At 38.6% G+C, this 22,406-nt stretch overlaps 1 protein-coding gene across 1 annotated transcript in view; it reads right to left on the bottom strand.

The window, feature by feature from the left end:
• Positions 1-22,406, bottom strand: part of LOC136857459 (RAB11-binding protein RELCH homolog) — a 398,727-nt gene that overhangs the window by 266,923 nt on the left and 109,398 nt on the right. Inside the window, exon 5 of the mRNA XM_067136130.2 lies at positions 20,881-21,302. Coding sequence (XP_066992231.2) covers positions 20,881-21,302 — 422 coding nt within the window. The remainder of the gene's footprint in view (positions 1-20,880; positions 21,303-22,406) is intronic.

The following is a 22,406-nucleotide window of genomic DNA, read 5'->3' as shown; positions in this document are numbered from 1 at the left end:
TGGAGAAAGAACTTGAACAACAGGGAGGACTTTCTTTGAACTAGTTTGGATTTAGAAAGGGTAGAACCACAACCCAAGCTATTGAGAGGGTGATTCAAATACAGGCAGAAAGCAGTGAGAAATGGGGTGCCTTGATACGCTAGATGTCAAAAATGCTTTTAACACTGCTTCTTGGAGCATTATTTTGAGAGAACTTCGTAGGATGAACATTTCTCAGTATCTACAACAAATAATCGTTAAGTACTTCAAAGGACGAAGAATACGATTTCATGATTTAGAAGATCTTGAAATGAGTGCTGGCGTTCCACAGGGATCTGTCCTAGGACCCACCTTGTGGAACATTCTATATGATGGTGTCTTACGCCTGCAGCTGACAAAAGGGACAACATCTATTGGTTATGCAGATGACCTTGCAATAGTGGTAATAGCAGAGAATGTAGAAGAACTGACCTTCCGAGTAAATGAATCACTGAGACGAGTTAACCTTTGGATGGTAAATAATAAGTTGAGATTGGCTTCACATAAGACTGAGGCTGTAATTTTGAAAGGTTCCAGGAATTGGAAAAATGTCCGTTTCTTATTAAATGATACAGTGATTATCCCAGGAAAGTCTGTACGATACCTTGGGGTTCTTATTGACAGGAATTGCACATTTGGTGCACATGTGAAGGCAGTAACCCAAAAGGCAGAGAAGAAGGCATCGGCATTAGCCAGACTTATGCCTAACATCGGGGGACCAAGAACAGTTAAGAGACAGATTATGTGCTCTGCAGTATATTCCATTTTACTTTATGCTGCACCTATCTGGCACAATGCACTCAGGAGGAAGATTCACCGAAGAGCTATGGAAAGAGTACAGAGGAAAATGCTGCTCAGAGTTACCTGTGCATATCGAACTGTTTCGACAGCAGCTTTACAAGTTGTAGCTGCCAGTATTCCCATTGACCTCCTCGTTGTAGAGAGAAAACTTTGGCATGAAAGGGGTGCAACTATATCTGCTGAGGAAAAGAAAGCCTCGAGGAACCAACTCTTACTAGACTGGCAAGACCGATGGGATGGCACAACCGATGTTGGCCAATGGACAAAAAAGCTAATACCCAACATAGGAGACTGGCTTAAATGTAGACATCGGCAGGTAGATTACTATCTGTCGCAGATCCTGACAGGACATGGAAGATTCGGCGTATACTCCATGAAGATGGGAAAGACGCAGGGAGATGGTTGTTGGTACTGTTCTGAAAGGGATACAGTAGAACACACGTTTTTCTACTGTGTTCGATGGGAAGAAGAACGAAGAAAAGCCTGCCAACAACTTGGCCGACAACTCATGCCAGGGAATCTGGTTCAGATTATGTTAGAGAGCCCGTTTGCCTGGAACACAGTAAAGGCAATGGCGACAAGCATTATGGGGATGAAGGAGAAAGAAGAGGAAGGAAGAACTTAATAACATACATCACTCCATTCTGATGTCATGCCGACAAGCAGTTCCAGAATGGTCTGAGTGAAGAGGGCAGGGGTTTTTAGTTGGTGGAAATCCAACTCCCACACAGAGTGGTGTCTTTAAAAGATTTTCCCCTGCCATAACAAAAAAACTACTACTACTACTACTACTACTACTACTACTACTACTACTGAACTCGATAGCTGCAGTCGCTTAAGTGCGGCCAGTATCCAGTATTCGAGAGATAGTAGGTTCGACCCCCACTGTCGGCAGCCCTGAAAATGGTTTTCCGTGGTTTCCCATTTTCACACCAGGCAAATGCTGGGGCTGTACCTTAATTAAGGCCACGGCCGCTTCCTTCTCACTCCTAGCCCTTCCCTGTCCCATCATCGCCATAAGACCTATCTGTGTTGGTGCGACTTAAAGCAACTAGCAAAAAAAAAAAAAAAACTACTACTACTAGTACTCTACTACGTGAGCCTCTGCCTTAAGTATGCCCACTGCTCATTCAAAACAGCGCATCAGAGAATGTATGAACCAGAGGAATGGCATGCTAAAGAAGAAAGTTTTCTAACTCCCTGGCTATTTCCCGCCAATATTTAGTCAGGCTATTATACTCGGTACGCAGCAGTAATCCCATTTATCGGAGTTGAGAGGCAGCAAAAGAGACAAAGAACATCACAACAAACAATGGTGAATGGAATGTTATGCCCTTTAGATAATGTAGGCCTTCACATTTAGTTTCCTTCCAAATCTGAAATACCACTCTTATCATAGTTACGTTAAAACTGAATAAAATATAAATGACCGGAAATTGTATTCTCTATAACTTTTGTTATGTAGTAGACTTTTCGTTAGGATCAATAACATAGGTATTTGACATTTTAGGTGCCTTCCCTTAATCTACAATTTCATCCAGGGGGAATAAAATTGTTTATAGCTTAGACTGTAGTTTCTCATTCCCCAATTCTATACACCGGTTTTCATTAAATTCTGTTAACCCATTTTCTTGTGGCTCGGTGCTGATATGGAATTGGCAACAAAAATACAAATTCATGAATATCTGTATTATCATAGCCGGTACAGTAAAAAATGTATAAGATATAAATGGTCGGAAATTTAATTCTATATACGTTTGGTTATGTAGTATTTATTGATATGACCACTAATAATATAAATATTAGAGAATTAAATTTTAGGCCTTCCACTAAATTACCATTTCACTCAGCGTGAATTAAATAATTTATAGCCTAGATTGTAGTGGCTCATTCTCTGACTTCGCGTACCAATTTTTCATGAGATGGGGCCACTAATAATGTAAATATTTAAGAATTAATTTTAGGCCTTGCCCTGAACTACCATTTCAATCAGCGTGAATAAAATTATTTATGGCCTAGATTGTAGCGACCTATTCCCCGACTTTTCATACCGATTTTCATTAAATTCTCTTTAGCCGTTTTCTAGTGATGCGTGTACAGACAGACAGACAGATAGACAGACAGAAATTAATTACGGAAAAGTAAAAAGTGCATTTCCTTGTTACTGTGGACATGACCGATACAGAAATACCATTCTTTTCAAATACTGAGCAATGTACAGACAAAACTCTTATTTTATATATATAGATGTGCACAAATTATGGAATTTTCAGTCATATGAACATGCTTTTATGCTGCATATAACTGCATATTTTTGAGATTTTGATAAATGCATCCTATTTCTATATTTTAGTGCATACATGGCATATTTTAATCAGCTTTTTTCATTTGATTAATGTTGGCAGTAATGTTCTGCATGATGACACAACTTGTCATGTGGTGAGGAGTTATGATGTCACACAGTGAATCCTCTGTTTCATCATCCACCCTCAAGTTTTGTGCTTAGCTGTCGACTGGCTGTGACCAAAGTATGTTTCGCATATAAAGTGTCCGTTAAAAAGTTCTTTAAATGCCAAAAATAAGAGCAACTTCGAGTTTTAGATTAACTAATTTACAGGAGGAGTTTTCAGGTGACTTAATATTATCTAAAGATAATAGGGTACTGTTCTGTGGAGCGTGTGAGAAAACTATAGGGAGTGAGAAAAGATTTCAAAAAGTTCAAAACATAAACACAGCAAAACATAACGAGAACTTAACCAGCAAACTCGCAAATAAAGAGCCTGTTCAAAAACAAATAATAATAATAATAATAATAATAATAATAATAATAATAATAATAATAATAATAATAATAATAATAATGTTATTTGTTTTACGTCCCACTAACTACTTTTTACGGTCTTCGGAGACGCCGAGGTGCCGGAATTTAGTCCCGCAGGAGTTCTTTTACGTGCCAGTAAATCTACCGACATGGGGCTGTCGTATTTGAACACCTTCAAACACCACCGGACTGAGTCAGGATCGAACCTGCCAAGTTGGGGTTAGAAGGCCAGCGCCTTAACCATCCGAGCCACTCAGCCAAAACAACTATTAGAATGTTTAGGAAGTAGGATTAGTGAATTTTCATACGACTTGTGCCAAGCATTTTTAGCTGCTGATATTCCCTTGTATAAAATTAATAACCCCACATTAAAACATTTTCTTGCCAAATACACTCGACAACATGCGCTGAAGCAAATACATTGCGTAAGACTTACGTAGGACGTTGTTACAATAACGTATTGTCAAATTTACTAAATGAATTAGCGGATCAGTTTGTGTAGTTGTCTACTGATGAAACCGCTGATTCTGAGGGGCGATTTATTGCTAATGTAATTGTGGGCACCTTAAATAAGGAACAAAAGACTATACCATATCTTCTTAATGTGTGTGAATTGCCAGCCACTAACAATATAACTGTAACGCAGTGTGTGATGGACTCATTGAAATGATTATGGTCATCTGTAATCAAATACGACCGGCTACTTTTATCTGTTACCGATGCAGGTACTTGCAGTATATGGTAAAATCAGGACAAACACAGAAAGGCACTTTTCCTAACTTCATTCATATAATTTGTTAGGCACATGCTCTTAATGGCATTGCTGAGATAAAACGCAATTCTTTCCCACTGGTAGATCGATTTGTGGCCTGTTCAAAGAAACTTTTTATTAAATCTCCTTCAAGAGTCAAGGTGCTTAGATCAACAGCACCCAATATCCCACTTCCTCCTGCACCAGTGTTAACACGATGGAGAACATGGCTGGATGCAGATTTGTATTATGCTAAGCACATAGAAGTATTCAAAGAGGTTGTTAATTCATAGGACTCGAATGAAGCTGCATCAATACAAACAGTGCAAAATATTCTGTAAGGTATTGCGTTAGAAGAGAATCTTGTTTTTATAAATGCCCATTTTTCTTTTTTGCCAACCGCCAAACGTCACTGGAAGCTGTAGGATCTCCCTTAAAGGAAATACTGTTTTTAAAAAAAACGATATCCAATCTAAATTGTGTTCCTGGTAGTATAGGACAAAAAGTAAAAGAAAAACTAAATTATGTAACTTCAAAAAATCCTGGTTATAAACTGTTGTGCAATACGAGACATTTTCGAAGGAAAACCGTCTGTCACACCTAGAGACTTGCCTCTTTCTGTGGAACAGTTATCATTTAAATATGCCCCAATAACATCTCGTGATGTGGAAAGAAGTTTTTCACGTTACAAATGTTTTGCAAGACAACAGAATTTTCAGTTGAAAATTTGTGCAAAGTGATGGTTGTCAACTGCAATTCATCACTCAGCATTTACAGCGGGACCATTTCTGCTTCAACCTCCAAGGGATAAATGTAAGTTTATTTTTATCAATACTAACCTGACTTGTCTACTGCCATTTTTTAATTTTAATAGTGTATATTTATTGGCATATTTCAAGTTTTTAAGAGCATATTTCTTAGTTTTTTAGGGCATGAACTTCCAAGCCTTAATTATAAACATCTTCAGCCACATAACACTGTTTAAATGAAAAATTCATATAATGACAAAGTATCAATGTCTTGGTTACCAAAGATGCTGGGACTGTGGGTTTGTATAAATAGTGTGTGTTGAAATAGAAAGTGTACCATCAGTGACGTCACATTAGTCGTTACCATAGGCCTTGGTTGTCAAAGATGCTGCGGCTGTGGATTTGTATAAATAGAGTGCATTGAAATAGAAAGTGTACTGTCAGTAACGTCACATTAGTTGCTGCCGTAGCCTTGGTTGCTCTCTGAAATGATGTAAATAAATCATTCGTTATCAATATTTGAGTTTTATTTATTGAAAGATGTATTCATGATCATTAGCTTTATGCAAAGGGAAAATATTTTTTCTTTTCTTCTGTATTGTGGTCTGAGTACTGTAGTTGGTCTTGTATTGGGCAACTAGCGAATAATTCTAGAATTCTAATCGGATTCATAAATGATCAAATTTACATGTCATATTTGTATCACCATACAGACAAGAAAATTGTAATAAATCATAGCAGAAAGGCTATTTATTCCTTTTAAAATAATTGTAGAAAATATATCTGTTTTGACACTAAATTGTTACTTCTAAAAACATCCTTGATCCTAATTCTTCCAGAAAATGGTAATGGTTTTTCAATATACTAATAAAAATCATGAATAAAAATTATTTTAAATTGATGTGGAAGCAAAGGTGAGAAAGGGGAGAAGCCAGGACTCAATGTAGCTGTTAATGTGGAGATTGTGTAAGTGAATGCACAAAATTATTATTATCGAGGAAATAAGTAATTAATCAAAACAATTTGTCAACATATTTTCAGTTCATTCCACTCACTGTCCAAAATAAGGGACTTTCTACTAGTCACCAGCTTGAAACTAATACTCCCAATATTTGATGGTAATTTAGTCTACAACATTCATTTGAGTGTAAACTTTAACAGGTGCATAATGCCTACGTTCAATTCATTCTAAATGTACCCCTGCGTTTCTGCATCAGCCCGTTCCTCTGTCAGCTATCCTAGTTAAGATTAGCTGATAGACGTAAGTATTATGCTGTTTCTCTCCTTCATAAAATGCTGCAAACAGGCAAAACCAGACTACCTCAGAAGTAGGGCATCGTCAAGATCATCAAAATGTTCCTCCCCACTCATCAGAGCAGCAGTGCTCATCAGAAGCATGAATCTCAGAAGACATTGTGGGGAACGTGACATTTCAGGCAAAATTGTTGTGGGTTTTTTCCCTTCCTACTCCTACGTATTAAAAACAATTTCATACACAAACATAACTAAATTACTTTTCTTGCAGCATCTTCACAGTTACAGTGAAACCTCATTACTGCATTCCTCATTAACATGTTTCGTCGCTTAGCATATTGTACATTCAAAGTCCTGATTCTCATCGTGTTAAATCTATATAAAAATAACTCACTGTCACAAATTTTCACTATTACCGCTTAGTACAACCACATTTTTCCTAGCCCTGAAAAGGTTATTTGTCATCACTTGTGAAAGAAATGCGATTTCTAACTCAGGTAACAGCTGTCACCACACTTGTGATTATGAGAAAAGGTCTTGAATTTGTGAATTTCACAGGATAAGTTGCATCTTCAGGGAGCAAGCTGTTAGCCTGAGGAATGTTCAGTTTTGCTTACCGGTTAGCAGAGAGATTGCTAAAAAGCAGTGAGCCTGTTTATGCTTGTATTTTGCGTTGCATTCAGAAGTTAGAAATTGATTTTGAGTTGAGTGGTACAGTGAAGTGTAGCGAATATTTGTCGCGTGATATGGTAGCCTATATCTGGATTAGGAACATAAATCATGTGAAACTGACTACTGTGATGCATATTTGTCTTGTGAGAGCCTAGTTACGGACACGGACAGTCATGAAATTCCTCACTAATGAGCACAAAATTAAAATCTGTCAAAAAGTGGACTGGTGTCCGCATCTTTAACCGCAAAGGTCGCGAATGTTGAGTTCGAGTTTCGTATCCATCACTCCAAGTTTTGTCGACTTCAAAATGGCGGCCAAAGACATTCCTCCTGGTCGCACATGGTCGAGTGTAACCTCCAATACATTGTATAAGAGCATGACCAGAAAATAATAAACCACTGCTCTGAAATAAAAGGCTTCTACTAATATTTGTTTTAGAAAGAGTGTGATCTGCAATACTATTATGATATTTTTATTGGCCCCGATGCACGTTTTCACGTTTATTGTTTGGTATTTTTCACACCTTTCTGTGCATTTGTTATTTTATTAGCCCCAGTGGAAAAGGTTTTCATATTTGTTCTCTCATGTTTTTCACACCTTTAAATACTTTCCTCACATCTTAAGAAATTGAAGATATAATTTTCTCTGTACCCACGGATACACGACCAGCAGAGCACTAACAAGGAAACATCGGCAATAGTTAAATCGTCGATCGCGATGAAACTTGGAAAACACATTGAGGTACACATAAAAATGATGTCGGCATCAATTTTGGGTGCCAACATTCATTAGGGCGTTAACTATGGGGCCTAAAAGTTGCGACATTTCAAATTCCGCGCGATCAGCGATGAATACCTGCTGGCCAATGCTAAGCTTGCACACTGCGTGCTTGGAGACACGCCTCTGCACCTCCTCCCCTCCACGCTCCAATTGGTTCGCCACTGCACGTTTCCCTTCCCCTCGCCAGCCCCTTTTCTTAGCTGTCGAAGAGAACCGGTGCTACACTTTGGGTAATCTATTAGCCTTCCTCATATCTCTCCTTTGTAATTTCCACACTGTATTAGTCAGTTTACGTTTTCTGAAATGTTTATGAAAACGTTTGCACCTGGCGAGTTGGCCGTGCGGTTAGAGGCGCACGACTGTGAGATTGCATCCTGGAGATTGTGGGTTCGAATCCCACTGTCGGCAGCCCTGAAGATAGTTTTGCATGGTTTCCCATTTTCACACCAGGCAAATGCTGGGGTTGTACCTTAATTAAGGCCACGGCCGCTTCCTTCCGACTCCTAGGCCATTCCTATCCCATCGCGGCCATAAAACCTATCTGTGTCGGTGCGACGTAAAGCAATTAGCAAAAAAAATGGCACCTGTTATTAATTGTGTTTTGTTTTGTTTTTCTTTTCACTATTTTTTAATGTTTCGAATAGACCAAAGTGTTTTTTGTTTACTATCAGTTACTGGCGGGGAGTTTGTTCGATGTAATGTAGGCCTATACGGAGTAATTTATTGTGTTGCCTTGTAATTGTTTGTTGTTGTACCAGTTCGTACAATAGCCATTTAACTTTTTGCGTATATAACTGCCATTATACCCAGAAGACTGTAGTGTGATACTTTAATATCGGTACTTGTTGAATACATAGACCTTTGTCAGCTATAATGCAAAAGTACCGGTACAGTAAGACTACAGGCCTGCCTGTGATTACTGTATATCTACTGCATATATAAATGCACATCTTTCTTATTTTTCAAGGCTTTTCTTATTACGTCAAACTTTACTACATTCCATGTCATACTCATATCAAAGGTGCCTATGCATTAAATGTATTTATATTCGGCAACCATTGCTGCAATTGAAATGTGTTGTGCCTGTCACTGCAAAACATAAATAAATCGTTCAGTACAAGCACAAATAAAATCATTCTACCTATAGGCCTATTCCTTATACCAGAGTACGCAATACGGAAAATACCAGTAGTTTCAAACTCTGAGTTTATAATTGTTGTTGTTGTCGTCCGCGATGTTGTTTCGTTATGACACAACTGATAGCGTAAACAAAATGGGTACGGGTGGTGAGGGGACATAAAATGAAGATCTGGACCTATAACATTCAATGAGATCCTCTACCCGGGCACGTAATTTCTTTACATAAAAAGGTATTTAACGTTGTTTAAAGGCGGGAGATTTATTTAGTGGTGGACGATTTAATTTAATTAATTCCATATGTATGTCAAATCTAAAGGACACTACTGACAGCTTTAAGGCGTTTTAGAAGTAAATAATAATTTAAGCGTAGGTAGGACGCAGTTCCCCATCCCACGTTTGACCACGCCCAATGGTACTTAACTCGGAGTTGTACCCACGAATGTGACAACTCACCGGAATTAGCAGGAATGAAAATGTGACATTGGAATAAAATACGGGTATATTAGTGCAGGTTATTTATTATCATTATGTGTGAAACGGAACATTATTTAAAGGATTTCAATAATTATAGTACGAAAAGAAGCAAAGTATAGAGCCGGTCCCGTTAAACAGCTAAGCAGCTGGCAAGAGCGGGGAAAAGGGAAACGTGTGGTGGCGAACCAATTGGAGCGTGGAGGGGAGGAGGTGCAGAGGCGTGTCTCCAAGCACGCAGTGTGCAGGCTTAGCATTGGCCAGCAGGTATTCATCGCTGATCGCGCAGAATTTGAAATGTCGCAACTTTTAGGCCCCGTAGTTAACGCCCTAATGAATGTTGGCACCCAAAATTGATGCCGACATCGTTTTTACATGTACCTCAATGTGTTTTCCAAGTTTCTTTGTGATTGGCGACTTGACCATTGTCGATGTTCCCTTGTAAGAGTCTTTGTACTCAGAACTGAATATTCGCTCAGTTGAAGCATTTCTGGGAGGTATCAGCAACACTTGAAGAACTGAAGGTTCATTCAGTTGAAGCATTTCTGCAAGGTATCAGCATCACTTGAAGAAGAACTGAATATTCGCTCAGTTGAAGCATTTCTGTGAGGCATCAGCATCACTTGCAGAATATTTAAGGTTTCATTTTTCAGGTTTGAAATTTTAGCCCACTGCACGGTTTGGGTCACGGAACTATCAGCTTGCAATCGGGAGCCTTGAGGGTGGTTTTCCATGGTTTCCCATTTTACACTGGGCAAATGATGGGCCTGTCCCTTAATTAAGGCCATGGCTGCTTCCTTTTCCTGTCCCATCGTTGCCACAAGACCTATCTGTGTGGTGCGACGTAAAGCAAATTTGAGGAAAAAAGTTTGAAATGTCTTCATTTAAGGATCTGCTTGGTAGGAAGCAAATTCCACTTTCAGTTTGTCTTGGTCAGTGTTCTTAATTATGTTCTGAAACAATTCAACAAACAAACAAACAAACAAACAAAAAAGTCACTGATGAAAATGAAACATCCACTACTACTGCATGCTTAACCACAGTCACGGAAACGGAATTTGTCCAAAATGGAGTCACATGAAGAAATTTCTTACCAATTTGGAGAACTGTCTCATGTCATCTCCAGATAAGCTGCCAGCCTTACTTCCTCGCTTAATGTGCTGTCTTGTTGTAAGTCCAGTTACATCATCTTTCTGACAACTCCTGCTAATGAATTTTAAATCGGTAATGCTTTTCAAACTTACTTCTAACTGTTTTCATAAACCTCACCATTAAATCCATCAACAATTCATTTATGTATCCTGTCACTTCATGTATGGAGGGAGCTTCTACTTGCAACATGATGTTGTACTTTGTGAAAACAGGGAGTGTGTTCTTCACAAATAACAAGTTAAGTTGCATGGCATCATTTTCAATTGATGCTTTCACTGCAAGAAATTTGCTACTGCTGGTTTCTTCTGACTTTAACTTCTTCACCAATTATGAAACAACAATTCCAATGGCTCCCTTTGTTCTAATACCCTCTTTATTGAAGCAGTGAGAGAGAACCATCTTGTGCTGACATTTTTCAAGATTCTGCAGCTTTTGAGCTAAGGTATACTCATTACCTGATACATCTTCAATTTTTTTTTCTTTTGGAGTTTCTTTAAGAAAGATATATAAATATATATATATCTACTAACAATGTCTCCACATTTGCACTTGCTTCCAATGTTTTAGTAGCCTTCTGGCAGCTAAGTGAAGTAGGTGACAGACACAGCCTCGTAGAACCATCAAAGGATTCTGCTGTTTCAAAAATGTTGACACTCCATTAAATTTACCAACCATTGTATTTGCATTGTTGCAACCAAATGATAAAAAGTTTTCCCGTTTCAGCACCTTGATCTTAATTTCTCTATTCAGCACCTGAAATATTCCTTCCCCAGTGTTATCATCACATTCTACCACGGCAAGCAGCCAAAAATTTAGGTCTAATGTGTTTCTTTTGTGTGTTCTCTACAACTGGTTAAGTCACTGCTCTCCATATGCTTCTTATATATTCACTGTATTTACTCCAATATAATACATACCCCTTTATCTGAAAATCTAGAGAGAAAAGTACTGGCACGTGTTGTAAAAATATGTTCAGGATCAGTGTAATATAGCACTCTTGTGCCTCTAAAACTCTTTCAGCATCCCTATCACCGTTCCTTTTGTGTGAAGTATCATTTTGCATTTGAAAGAGACATCATGATAAAGTTTTGCTGATGGTGGATAGCTATACAACAGGGGAATTTCAAAATTAAAAAATATGTTAGCTCATTTTACCCTAAGATGGTGTGAAAATTACTATTAATTTGATGCTGTTACTGTATGGTACCCCTTGTTCTAGGGCAGATATCTCTTGTGGATTTTCTTTCTCTCTGTGATACAACCAGAGTTGGCAAGAAATTGAATTACTTGTAACGATTATTTTTTTAACCATTTTTACTCATAATCGTTACTTTTCACAAAAAGTAATTATTACTTGTAATTTATTTATGGAAATAAAGTTGTAATCATTACAGTCTAGAAATCAATATACCGTGCATTCAGAGCTTGGCAACTTAGCAGCCCCACCAATCGCAAGGCAACGTGCCAAGGATATAATTCCAGGATACATTGTGCATTCGTTCATTTACTGGCAGACTGTCTTCGTTCTTGGTTGATATGTAGATAATTGTGTACTATGTGGTCGAGATGATGGTGGTGGTGATTACTGTTTTAAGAGGAAGTACAACTGGACAACTAACACTAAGTGGAAGGAGATCTGACAATTCGAAGGTATCAGCAAAAGAAAGTGACAGGCCATGAAGGGCATGAAAATTAGAGACTCCCTTGGCCTCAAAAACCTAATATCGTCATGGTTGTTGACCTAGGACACTGATACAAGTAACGCCAGACTCACCTACCAAAACCATGGTTGCCAACCCAAGATTCCAAGTTGAGAGTTCTTGGTCTACCTCTAACAAGGGATGTTATTCTACCGCTCCCACCCACAGGGATTACGTGCTCGAGAATAGAGCTGGAATAAACAAGTGACAGTGGAGGGGTTAAGGCATTCCCCTGTTTGAATAAATATTTTCAATTAGTTATCCTCAAAATAACGAAAACACTAAAGTGACATTCAAACTTTGCTTGGGAGCAATAATTTTGAAAGTCTGATTAGTCTGACCGACTGATGTCTCTATGCTACATAACACAAAATGGAGTAATATATTTTTCATTGCAAATTTTGGTATCATTCCATCCTCATGTGAAAAAAAAATGTCAGTGATTCGCTAAAGACTCGCATTCTGTGCAGTAATTGTAATTACTTTGTGAAAAAGTAATTAGTAATTGTAACTACCTGCCGTATGAGGTGACATGAAACATTGCTGCATACCCCACATGATATTGGCATGCATGGTAGAAATATCGATTTATTGCTAACCTGTATTGGAATCAGACCACATCAGTTAAGGTTGACAGCACAAAGACCCATGCTATTGACATAGAGCAAGGAATGAGCTAAGCCTGTGTTCTATCTCCGCTTCGAATATTTACTCTGAAAGGGTATTTTCTGAAACACTAGAAGGAAAACAGGAGAGCATCGTTGTTAATGGGATCATAATAAATAATCTGCGATATGCAGACGATGCTGTTCTGCTTGCAACAAGTGCTGGAGATCTGCAGACATTACTAAGCTGTGTGGTTGAACACGGTGCTGCAGCAGGTCTACGTTTAAACACGAATAAGGCCAAAGTAATCATCACAAGCAAACATGTCATTCAACCTGTTAACTTGACAGTAGCTAGCACATCATTGGAGCAAGTCGAACACTCTAAGTATCTCGGCAGTGTACTTGATCACAGCTGGAGCAATGCTGTTCAAATTAGGTCCACAATTGAACAGGCATGGACTGCATTCAAGAGAATTAGCAAACTTCTTTGTAACAGGGACTCTGAACAAGCTCTGTGTTCGTGTACTTTGGTGTTATGTACTTTGTCTTATTTTATGGTGCTGAGACTTGGACCCTAACAGACACAAGTAGCAAAAAACTTCGATTCTTTGAGATGTGGTGCCACCAACACCTCCGCAGAATATCATGGGTTGAAAGAAAACATAACAATGAAGTACTCCAATGCCTGAACAAAGAGCTAAAGGTCATGTACATCAAAAAGAAGAAACTTGAGTACTCTGGGCATATCATTCAAAAATTCCTTCAGCTTACCTTCCAAGGTAAAATTGAAGGCAGGAGGCTACAGAATCTACAGGAATGGTTTAGGCTCAGTTCTGGTGTACTTCTCTCTCTAGGGCATCCCATGTTTCTCGTCTCTTCTCTAGGTTTTCTCTAATCTGGTCTAACCAACTTTTTCTAGGACATCCAATAGGTCTTTGTCCTGGAACAATCTTTTCAAAATACTTCCTCGGTGTTCGAGTCACCTGCATCCGCTTAACGTGTCCTAGCCACTTCAGCCTTTCCACTCTAAGCCTTTCTTCCATGGTCAGACCGACCTGCAGGCCTCTTCATATCAGATCATTTCTAATCGTGTCCTTCCTTTAATTTCACAAGCTTGCAGTTGACTTGCTTCCCTTTTAGGTGTGATGCAACTCTCCAGACTATTTGTCATGATGGGCAGGAGATAATTCTTAAACAGGATCTGTTTAGCCTTCTGAGGAACGCCCTTGTCCCATACTATGTTCTGTAGTTGATGGAAGAAGTTGGATCCTTTTTGCACCCTGTTCAATATGTCGTCGTTGGCACTTCCGTCATTTGATATTGTACTCCCCAGATATTTCAAGGTATTCATTCATTCATTCATTCATTCATTCATTCATTCATTCATTCAATTTTCTCTCCCTCAAGGGTAAGGATACAAGGTGTATTTGTCCTGCTAACTTTCATTACCATTCAATCCAGTTGCCCCTCCCACATTAAATTTTCAATTAAAATGTTGACACTTCAACACAATAACACTATGCGCTTCATCTTTCTGAAGAGTGTCATTTCTTGTAAACAAATGAAAACTGGAGCTCATTCTAGAAATTAATGGTAGTACCTTTTCACATAAAGCAGAATGCTCTGCACTCGAAACTTTAGGCAGAACAAAACTACGAGTTATCATCTATTGAGAATAAATTCACAACAGCGAGTGCAGTATCGGGCATTATTTTTAGTTTTATTTCATGTTAAGGGAGAATACATGTGCACATTAATTATGATATTTGCTATACCAAGATCCTATCACTCACTGGACACATTCCAAGTGATTTAAGAGAGGGATATTTACAGTCTTCTGTCAGACCCTGGGAAGGGAAATTACTGTTTCTTTCTGTATCAATGTACCAGGATGTATCAGATAAAACTCCATTTCAATAATTACAAATTCTCAATCAAGGATAAATTCTCACCTGGTCAGTTTTACTAACAATGAAGTTACTGACAAACAGTAAAACTGAAAAATTAGTGCTTTTAAATCATTTACAACCATCCAGCAAAAAGCATGTGACTTTCATGGAATTCCACTAACCACATGTAACAAAATTCAATCCTCAAACCTCTAGAGATGGCAGAAAAGACCAAAGGGGAGGAACAAACAAGTGCAAATCAACTCACAAACAGAAAGATAGCAACTGCACTTTTGTTCCTTATCATTTCTAACACTGACCCGTTGGCTTCATTTTTCCCTTTTGTGTTTGTCCTGTGTTTCACCACTTGTGTTCCTCTTTATCCCACGTCTCTCCCCTTTTTCTGTGTTTATCCAGCTTTCTTTCTTCCCATATCAAGAGTGAAGTTCTGACCTTGTCCTTTTGTGTTCTCTTTCTATTTCATAAAATGTAGTTAGTGTGTTCATAAACCTGTATTGTGTTATACGGAGATGCTACATAAAGGGGCTTTTCATCATCATCAATAAATTCAATTCAATTCTTCCCACACTCAATTTCCATTGTGTTTGTCCCAATTTGTGTTTCTTATCTTGTTCTTCTTCTTCTGCTGCCGCTGCTTTTACGGTCTCACTGGACCACTTCTGTCAATCATTTTCTGATCATCTTCTCCAATAAGTTTTCTTTCCGAATTGTCCAGAGCTTTTAATTTGTTCTGTTCTCATCTGTAAACACCCTTTTCATTGTATGTTATTTGTTTTTGGTTTAAATTTTATTTTTATGTTTTTCAGTTTATTAAATTTTCTGTTTTGTTTTGCAAATTGTCCAGAGTTCTTCCATGCCCACTCTAATTTCCTTAATCCATCCTACTTGTTGTTTCAGATTCCAGAGTTTCTCTTAGTAATCTGGTTTCTGGTGTCATCATCATCATCATCATCATCATCTGGAGCAGTTTCCAACCACAGGCTGGGTCTGCTTGGAACACAAGGGTCTCTATCCACCACTTCTCTTCTCTCACTGTCGTCCAGTTCCCTCTTCCTGCCTCGATGCTCTTCTTTACACCTTTCACCTCGGTCTACCTCAAGGTCTCCTTCCCTTCAACTCCATTTCTAACATCTTTCTTGGTATCCTCTCGTCTCCCATTCTCTTAACATGGCTAAATGGTTAGCATGCTGGCCTTTGGCCACAGGAGTCCTGGGTTCGATTCCCGGCAGGGTTGGGAATTTTAACCATAACTGGTTAATTTCCCTGGCACGGGGACTGGGTGTATGTGTCTTCTTCATCATCATTTCATCCTCATCACAACGCGCAGGTCGCCTACGGGAGTCAAATCAAAAGACCCGCATCTGGCAAGCCGCACTTGTCCTCGGACACTCCCGGCATTAAAAGCCATATGCCATTTCATTTTTAACATGTCCATACCACTGCAGCCTTGATTTTTCTATCTTTTCCTGTAGGGGTACCTCATTTACCAGTTGCTGAACTCTCTCATTTCTTACTCTGTCCATTCTGAAACTCTGAAACCTCTGAAACTCCATTTCCACTGTTGGAAATCTGGAGGATCTTTCCAATTTAGTAATTTGTTAAATGTTTCTGTATTTTTTCTATTGCTATGGGCCATATTATTATTTTTATCTTTTAACATTGATGCTGGAGGATCATATCTTTGTAGCTGTCTGCTAAATATTTTGTAGTAATATACTATATATTAATTATTGATTCACCATCAATCATTTCATCTCCATTAACTCCTCACCTGTGGTTGCCATCAGGAAGGGCATCCGGCCATAAAATGTTCCATATAATGTGACCAAAAAACGAGATCCTCTTCTTCCGTACAGTAACCGTGATGCGCTCTAGTTCTCTGTACACCACTTCATTTGGCACTATCAATCATTGTCCATCTTTTTTATATTCTTTATTTATGCGTGTTCTAGTTCCTCTTCTCTCTAATTTTAGGATTCTGTCAATTCTGTTTCTCTGAGTGACTTTAACCCATTGAATGCCAAAACCCATATGTATACGCTGAACGCCGTGCCTCATCCACCAAACCTGTCCATATACGTTTTGGTGCAGTGTCTACTTCACTGATCGCGTATATGAACAGGATGTAGTGTCATGCTTTGAATTTCCATGGAAATGCTCAAAGAAGTTCTGTACAGCAGATATACCACTCCATTTCGTGTGTTTTGAAAGTGATCTGATATTATTGCGGCTTTGCTGGAGTGAAACATCTTTCCCACTAACGTGTAGCCTCTCGAAGTATGCATTCATCTCTTGTTGATATAGGAATTGAATGTTTCCTCATAACTAGTGATTCCAGAGAGCTGTATTTTGATATGGAAGATGGAGAACATATCGGGGGCGATACTGAACTACAAGAAAGTGCTAGACAAAGTAGTAATGATGAATCTGATGGGGAATCGTCGCCCCCTCCTCAGATATTTTTTTTTTTTCAAATGTTAATGATTTTGGTAATCCAGTTCTTGGATAAACAATTTCAGCAATAATATCACTGAGCAGAGTAGTCGTGCATGTTAACATGCTATGGCTATGAAGCCAAGCTCTGCTCTCCTGAGAATGGTTATCTGTTGTTTTTCTATTTCACTCCCAAGCAAATGCCGGGACAGTTCCTATTCACAGGCAACAGCCAATTCCTTCCACGTCCTTACCCAGTTTCATTCACCATCAATCATTTCATCTCCATTAACTCCTCACCTGTGGTTGCCATCAGGAAGGGCATCCGGCCATAAAAACACGCTTTAAAATATCATCTCACCTCATCCCCAACCCCGTATTGGGCAGCGTGGCTAAGGGATCCATATGAATTCCCTTAATATTATCAGTAAAAATTTATCTGTAAAAGTGCTTCTTTCTCTTTAAAAAACCCGGCCCAGAGGGTTCACCTGGTCATCAATATTCGGCAGTGAAAAGGTTATAAAAAGCTTCACCTCTGGTTGAACCACCGCCGTGCAATGTTTTAATTTTGTTTTGTTCAATAGACATTTTTTAATTGTAGGTAGACCATGTCAGTTTTTGAGCTCTTACCATTTTATTAGTTCTTTGACATTCAGGTTTCTCTTCCAAGGTGTATGATGTAATTTTTCCTATAGTTCATTCCATTATGTCAACAGGGTTGTCATATCAAACGGCTCTGCTCAACACCATCACGTGTAAATGGCGGCCCATAAATTTGTGAAATCCAATATTTCAGTTCAAGATAAAAAGCGGAAGAAACTAAGCAGCAAAAAAGAGGTAAACTAAGGCACATAAAAAACCTCAGCATTGAAGTGTAAGGCAAATTGGGGGAGAAAATAGACGAATAATTTTTATGGGCTCGAGGGGTGAGGGATATATTTAACTTTATTTAATGAATTTCTCCAGGCAAGGCTGGGAACTACTGTGATGCTGTATCGTAATTCTCAGCCATAACACAAATAAATCACTGTATTAATGTTAAAGAAAGCAATCACACACGTATACTTATCACATAACCATCACTCAACACAAGACAATTAGGCATTCATAGGATATAAACTTCATGGTTTTGATCCGTATTGAATTGTGATTACAATAATAATTATTAAATTAATGTCATAATATAGTATATAATATAGTAATATACTATAATTATAGTACTGAAAAGGTGGACCATTATGACATTAATTTAATAATTATTACTGCAATTAGGCACTGATTTAAAGCATATGCAACAAATAAATACTGTAGACAACTTCACTACAGAAGTGATCTGCTGGCAGTTCACAGAGTGAGGGACTACACAAGGCTTGTACGAGAGCAACACAGAAGAAGGAAAAGAAGCAATGGCTGTGTCCGTCAGTGTGCCTCCTCCCTACAAGCGTATTTATGAAAAACAAATTCTTACATAGTTATTTTAATAACTCACGAGCAAAAATGCCTCATCTTTTTTATCTTTCATAATACATTACAAAGTACAGTATAATATCCCTTGATCACAAGGAATTATGGGTTTCTAAGAGGGGGTGTGTTCACTCCTTGTAGGTCCATAAGAGCAGTACTGTTTTCTTAATGTGCAATGACCTATAGGTATTTTTATTGTTTAACTATTTTTACTTCCCTGTTATTTACTGTTATAAGGTTTATTACTAGTCGATCTGCTAGCAATATCTCAGTCTTTTCGAATGATATTTGTAGTGCTACTTTTTGGGCTATATTTTGTAGACTTATTTCATTTCTGACTTCTTAAATGTTAGTCGTCTGCGGATCCTGAGCAATTTAAGTTTATTTGATCTTTCTTGGTTCCAATTTTTATGTTCTTAGGCTTTTCCTTGTACCATTACCACATCACGTATTCTAGAGCACATTTGAAAATTAATGGCGATAAACCTGTCCTAACCCTGTTTAAATTTCTCCTCTGAATTTTAATTTGAATTTTGTGTTTGTTATGGTTAATTTTATCATTTTTATTAATTTGGAATGAAGTCCAAAGTTCCTTAGTATCTTCACTGAAGATTTATGGATACAATCATAGGCTTTTTTTGCAGTCTACAAAGGTTATGACTTGTTGCTTTTGCCTTCTTTTGTAGACATCCATTGCTAATCTGTTCCAGGCAGCCTCTCTAGGGCCTAAATCCTCTTTGGTATTCTCCTGGTTCCAGTTCAAGTTGATCTTTACTATGATTGTATAGAATTATTGACAGGGAATTACAAGGAATGTACAATCTGAAAAGAAAATTCCTTTGTAGTTGTCTGGATTTGATTTTTCTCCTTTTTTTGTGTAATGGATGTATTATAGCTGTAGTCCAATGTTCTGGTAGTTCTTCTTTGTTCCAGACTTTCACTATGCATTGGCGTAATGATATTTTCAATGGTTCTGCTGCATATTTCCGAAGTTCTGCAAATGTTTGATCTCCTCCACTTGCTTTGTAGTTTTTGAGCTCTTTCAAAGCTTTGTAGACTTCATGGATTGTGGGTGGGTTCATATTTTCTGCTGGTGTTTTAATTGGGGTTTCTGTATTTAATTCAAGAAGTTCTGGAGGATCTTTCCAATTTAGTAATTTGTTAAATGTTTCTGTATGTTTTCTATCGCTATGGGCCATATTATTATTTTTATCTTTTAACACTGATGCTGGAGGATCATATCTTTGTAGTTGTCTGCTATATATTTTGTAGTAATCTCTTGAGTTTGTTTTCTTGCTATTTGTTTCTATCATTAGAAGTGTATTTTTTGGTATTGGCGTTTAACCCTCCTTATCATTTTTTGCCTTATCATTTTTTGGGTTATCTTTCTTTGTTTTTTGAGTTTCAAGTGTGATTCTTCAGTTTTTTTGACTCCAATACCTTAGCCAAGCTTAGTGTCTATCTTCCACTGTTTTATCACATTCACCGATTCCACCATTGATGATTTTTTCTTGGATTTATTGGGGCTACTTGTTCAGCTATTTGTTTCAATTGGGAATTATTTCCTCTAGATCATGTTATTTTTATATTCCTAGTTCGTTCTTCATATTCCTTGTTATTTATCAATTTACGAGGGTCTAAGTTCCTTTCTTTTTGGGGTGGGATCTTTTTCTTTGTCAATGGGGTGAAGTTAATTTTTATTTCTATCAAGAAGTAATGATCTGATCCGGTATCTGCCCCTCTCAGAACGTTGACATTGTAGATTTCCCGGTGGTGATTCTTATCCAGACAAACATGATCAAGTTGTCATTCTCCTTTTTATTTTCTGCTATATATGATTTATTATGTTTTAATTATAGATTGGAAACTGATGAATGAAGGTTCTTTATAACATGTGACCTCACCCCACTTAAGGAAACTTGAGACTTGAAGAGCTCGTCGCTCAGGTGTTTGCAGTTGCTTACTCTCTGCCTGGTGTCTTTGAACATGTACCAAAGACAGCAAGAGGATGTTCCTGTTACAATTAAACTGAAATGAAATAGTTTAATTCACATTCACAATAAAAACTGACCCATCGTTATTCAATAATACATATTTGTTTGGAGTAATGAATTTTGTTATACCATGTATCTGAAAAGTGAAGTTACGATCTCACCTGGACATGGGACTACTCAACGAGATACAAGGTGTGGTATCGGGTATTGGTTCTGGAGATGATTCCACCGGAGGTGTTGTATCCATGGACTGGTCGACATTCGGTAGTGCCAGGCGAGTCCATTCCACATCCGTGTCGGCCAAACTGACAGCAGAGCCATCGTCATCTCCCCTCAGGACGGTGCGACCTTCTGCGTCCTCCGAAGCCTTGGTGTCGGCTTCGAGGAGCTCGAAGCGCTCGGGAGTGGCGCTGTGCATGGACACGTTCTCCGCCGTCGTGCCCCCCAAGTCAGAGCCAGGCGTGGTGGCGATGGACGCGTCTGCCAGAGCAAGCCTGTTGTCCATGCTCCAGAGTCGCTTGAGCTCCAGCTTCTCCTGCTCCAGACTGCTGAGCTGTTCTTTCAACTGCTCCACCTCGACAACCTGCAACAACAATGGTTTAAATGAACACAGTCCTAAATCACACACATAATACATCTTTATGTTTCGCTTTTCAGCGCTCAGTCTGAAGGCCTCTGTAATTAACTAAGTGCCTGCACAATCCTCTGTTTGCAGCTAGCTCTGTGGCATGGTTTAGTTCCACATCATCGCCTTAGTCTCCCTCTCCAGGGTCTCTCTTATAAACCGACCGGCGCTTTTACTCTCGGAGACCTAAGCAGCTGTAGGAGAGGCCTTGACCTTGTAAGGAGCGTGCACTTGTTCGACCTAGCATCAATAACCAGTCTGAATCTGAGCTGTTGATATGATGAGACAGTTATGATGGCAACACCATATTTTCATATGCAAGAGTCGGCTCGATGGGGATGTGATGCATTTGTTCAGCAATTTCCTGGCGAAGTGCCACCTTCATGAGGACAGATTCACGTAATTGTAAATTAATCTGAAACTAGTGGCTCAGTGCTCAATAAGAAACATGCGCACACACAAACAGTTTTAACAGAGGAAAAGCTAGATGACATTGGTGCAAATCTTGAACTGTCACCAAATATATCACTCACAAATTAGCACAAGTAGGGTTTTCGGTTTCTTCTGCACACAGAGCTACAAAGCTGTTACACATCAAACGTACAGGTTTACACGGGCCCATTGTTTAAAACCTGCTGATCCGGCCACAAGAGTGAGATATTCCGAGTGGTGTCTTGCATCATTGAATGATCGTTTATTCGACCCACAGCTTGTATTGTTTTCGGATGAGAATTGGTTTTATCTTAACCCGATGAGTGCTACGCCCACCTATAGACGGGCTGACGCGGCCGGTCCACCAGTGCTACGCCCGTCTATAGACGGTGAGCGAGAATTGTAATTTTTTTGAGTTTCCCGGTTCACTTTCGAGTGCAAATTTGATCTCTGATATGTTCTGCCATCTGTTGGGCATTATGTAGAATTAACTGATCAGAGATTGTAGCTTCGGGAAGTAACTTACAGAGCATTGTAGACATTTGTAGAGTTCATCTGTGATGTAAACAAACATGGCGAAACAACAACTCATTTGCTCTTACAGCGATGTTATTTCGGATCACAGAATCT

Source organism: Anabrus simplex, chromosome 1 (genome assembly GCF_040414725.1).
Source record: "Anabrus simplex isolate iqAnaSimp1 chromosome 1, ASM4041472v1, whole genome shotgun sequence".
NCBI classification, from domain to species: domain Eukaryota; kingdom Metazoa; phylum Arthropoda; class Insecta; order Orthoptera; family Tettigoniidae; genus Anabrus; species Anabrus simplex.
Note: the sequence above shows the minus strand (reverse complement) of the source record. Positions and strands in the feature narration are given on the sequence as shown.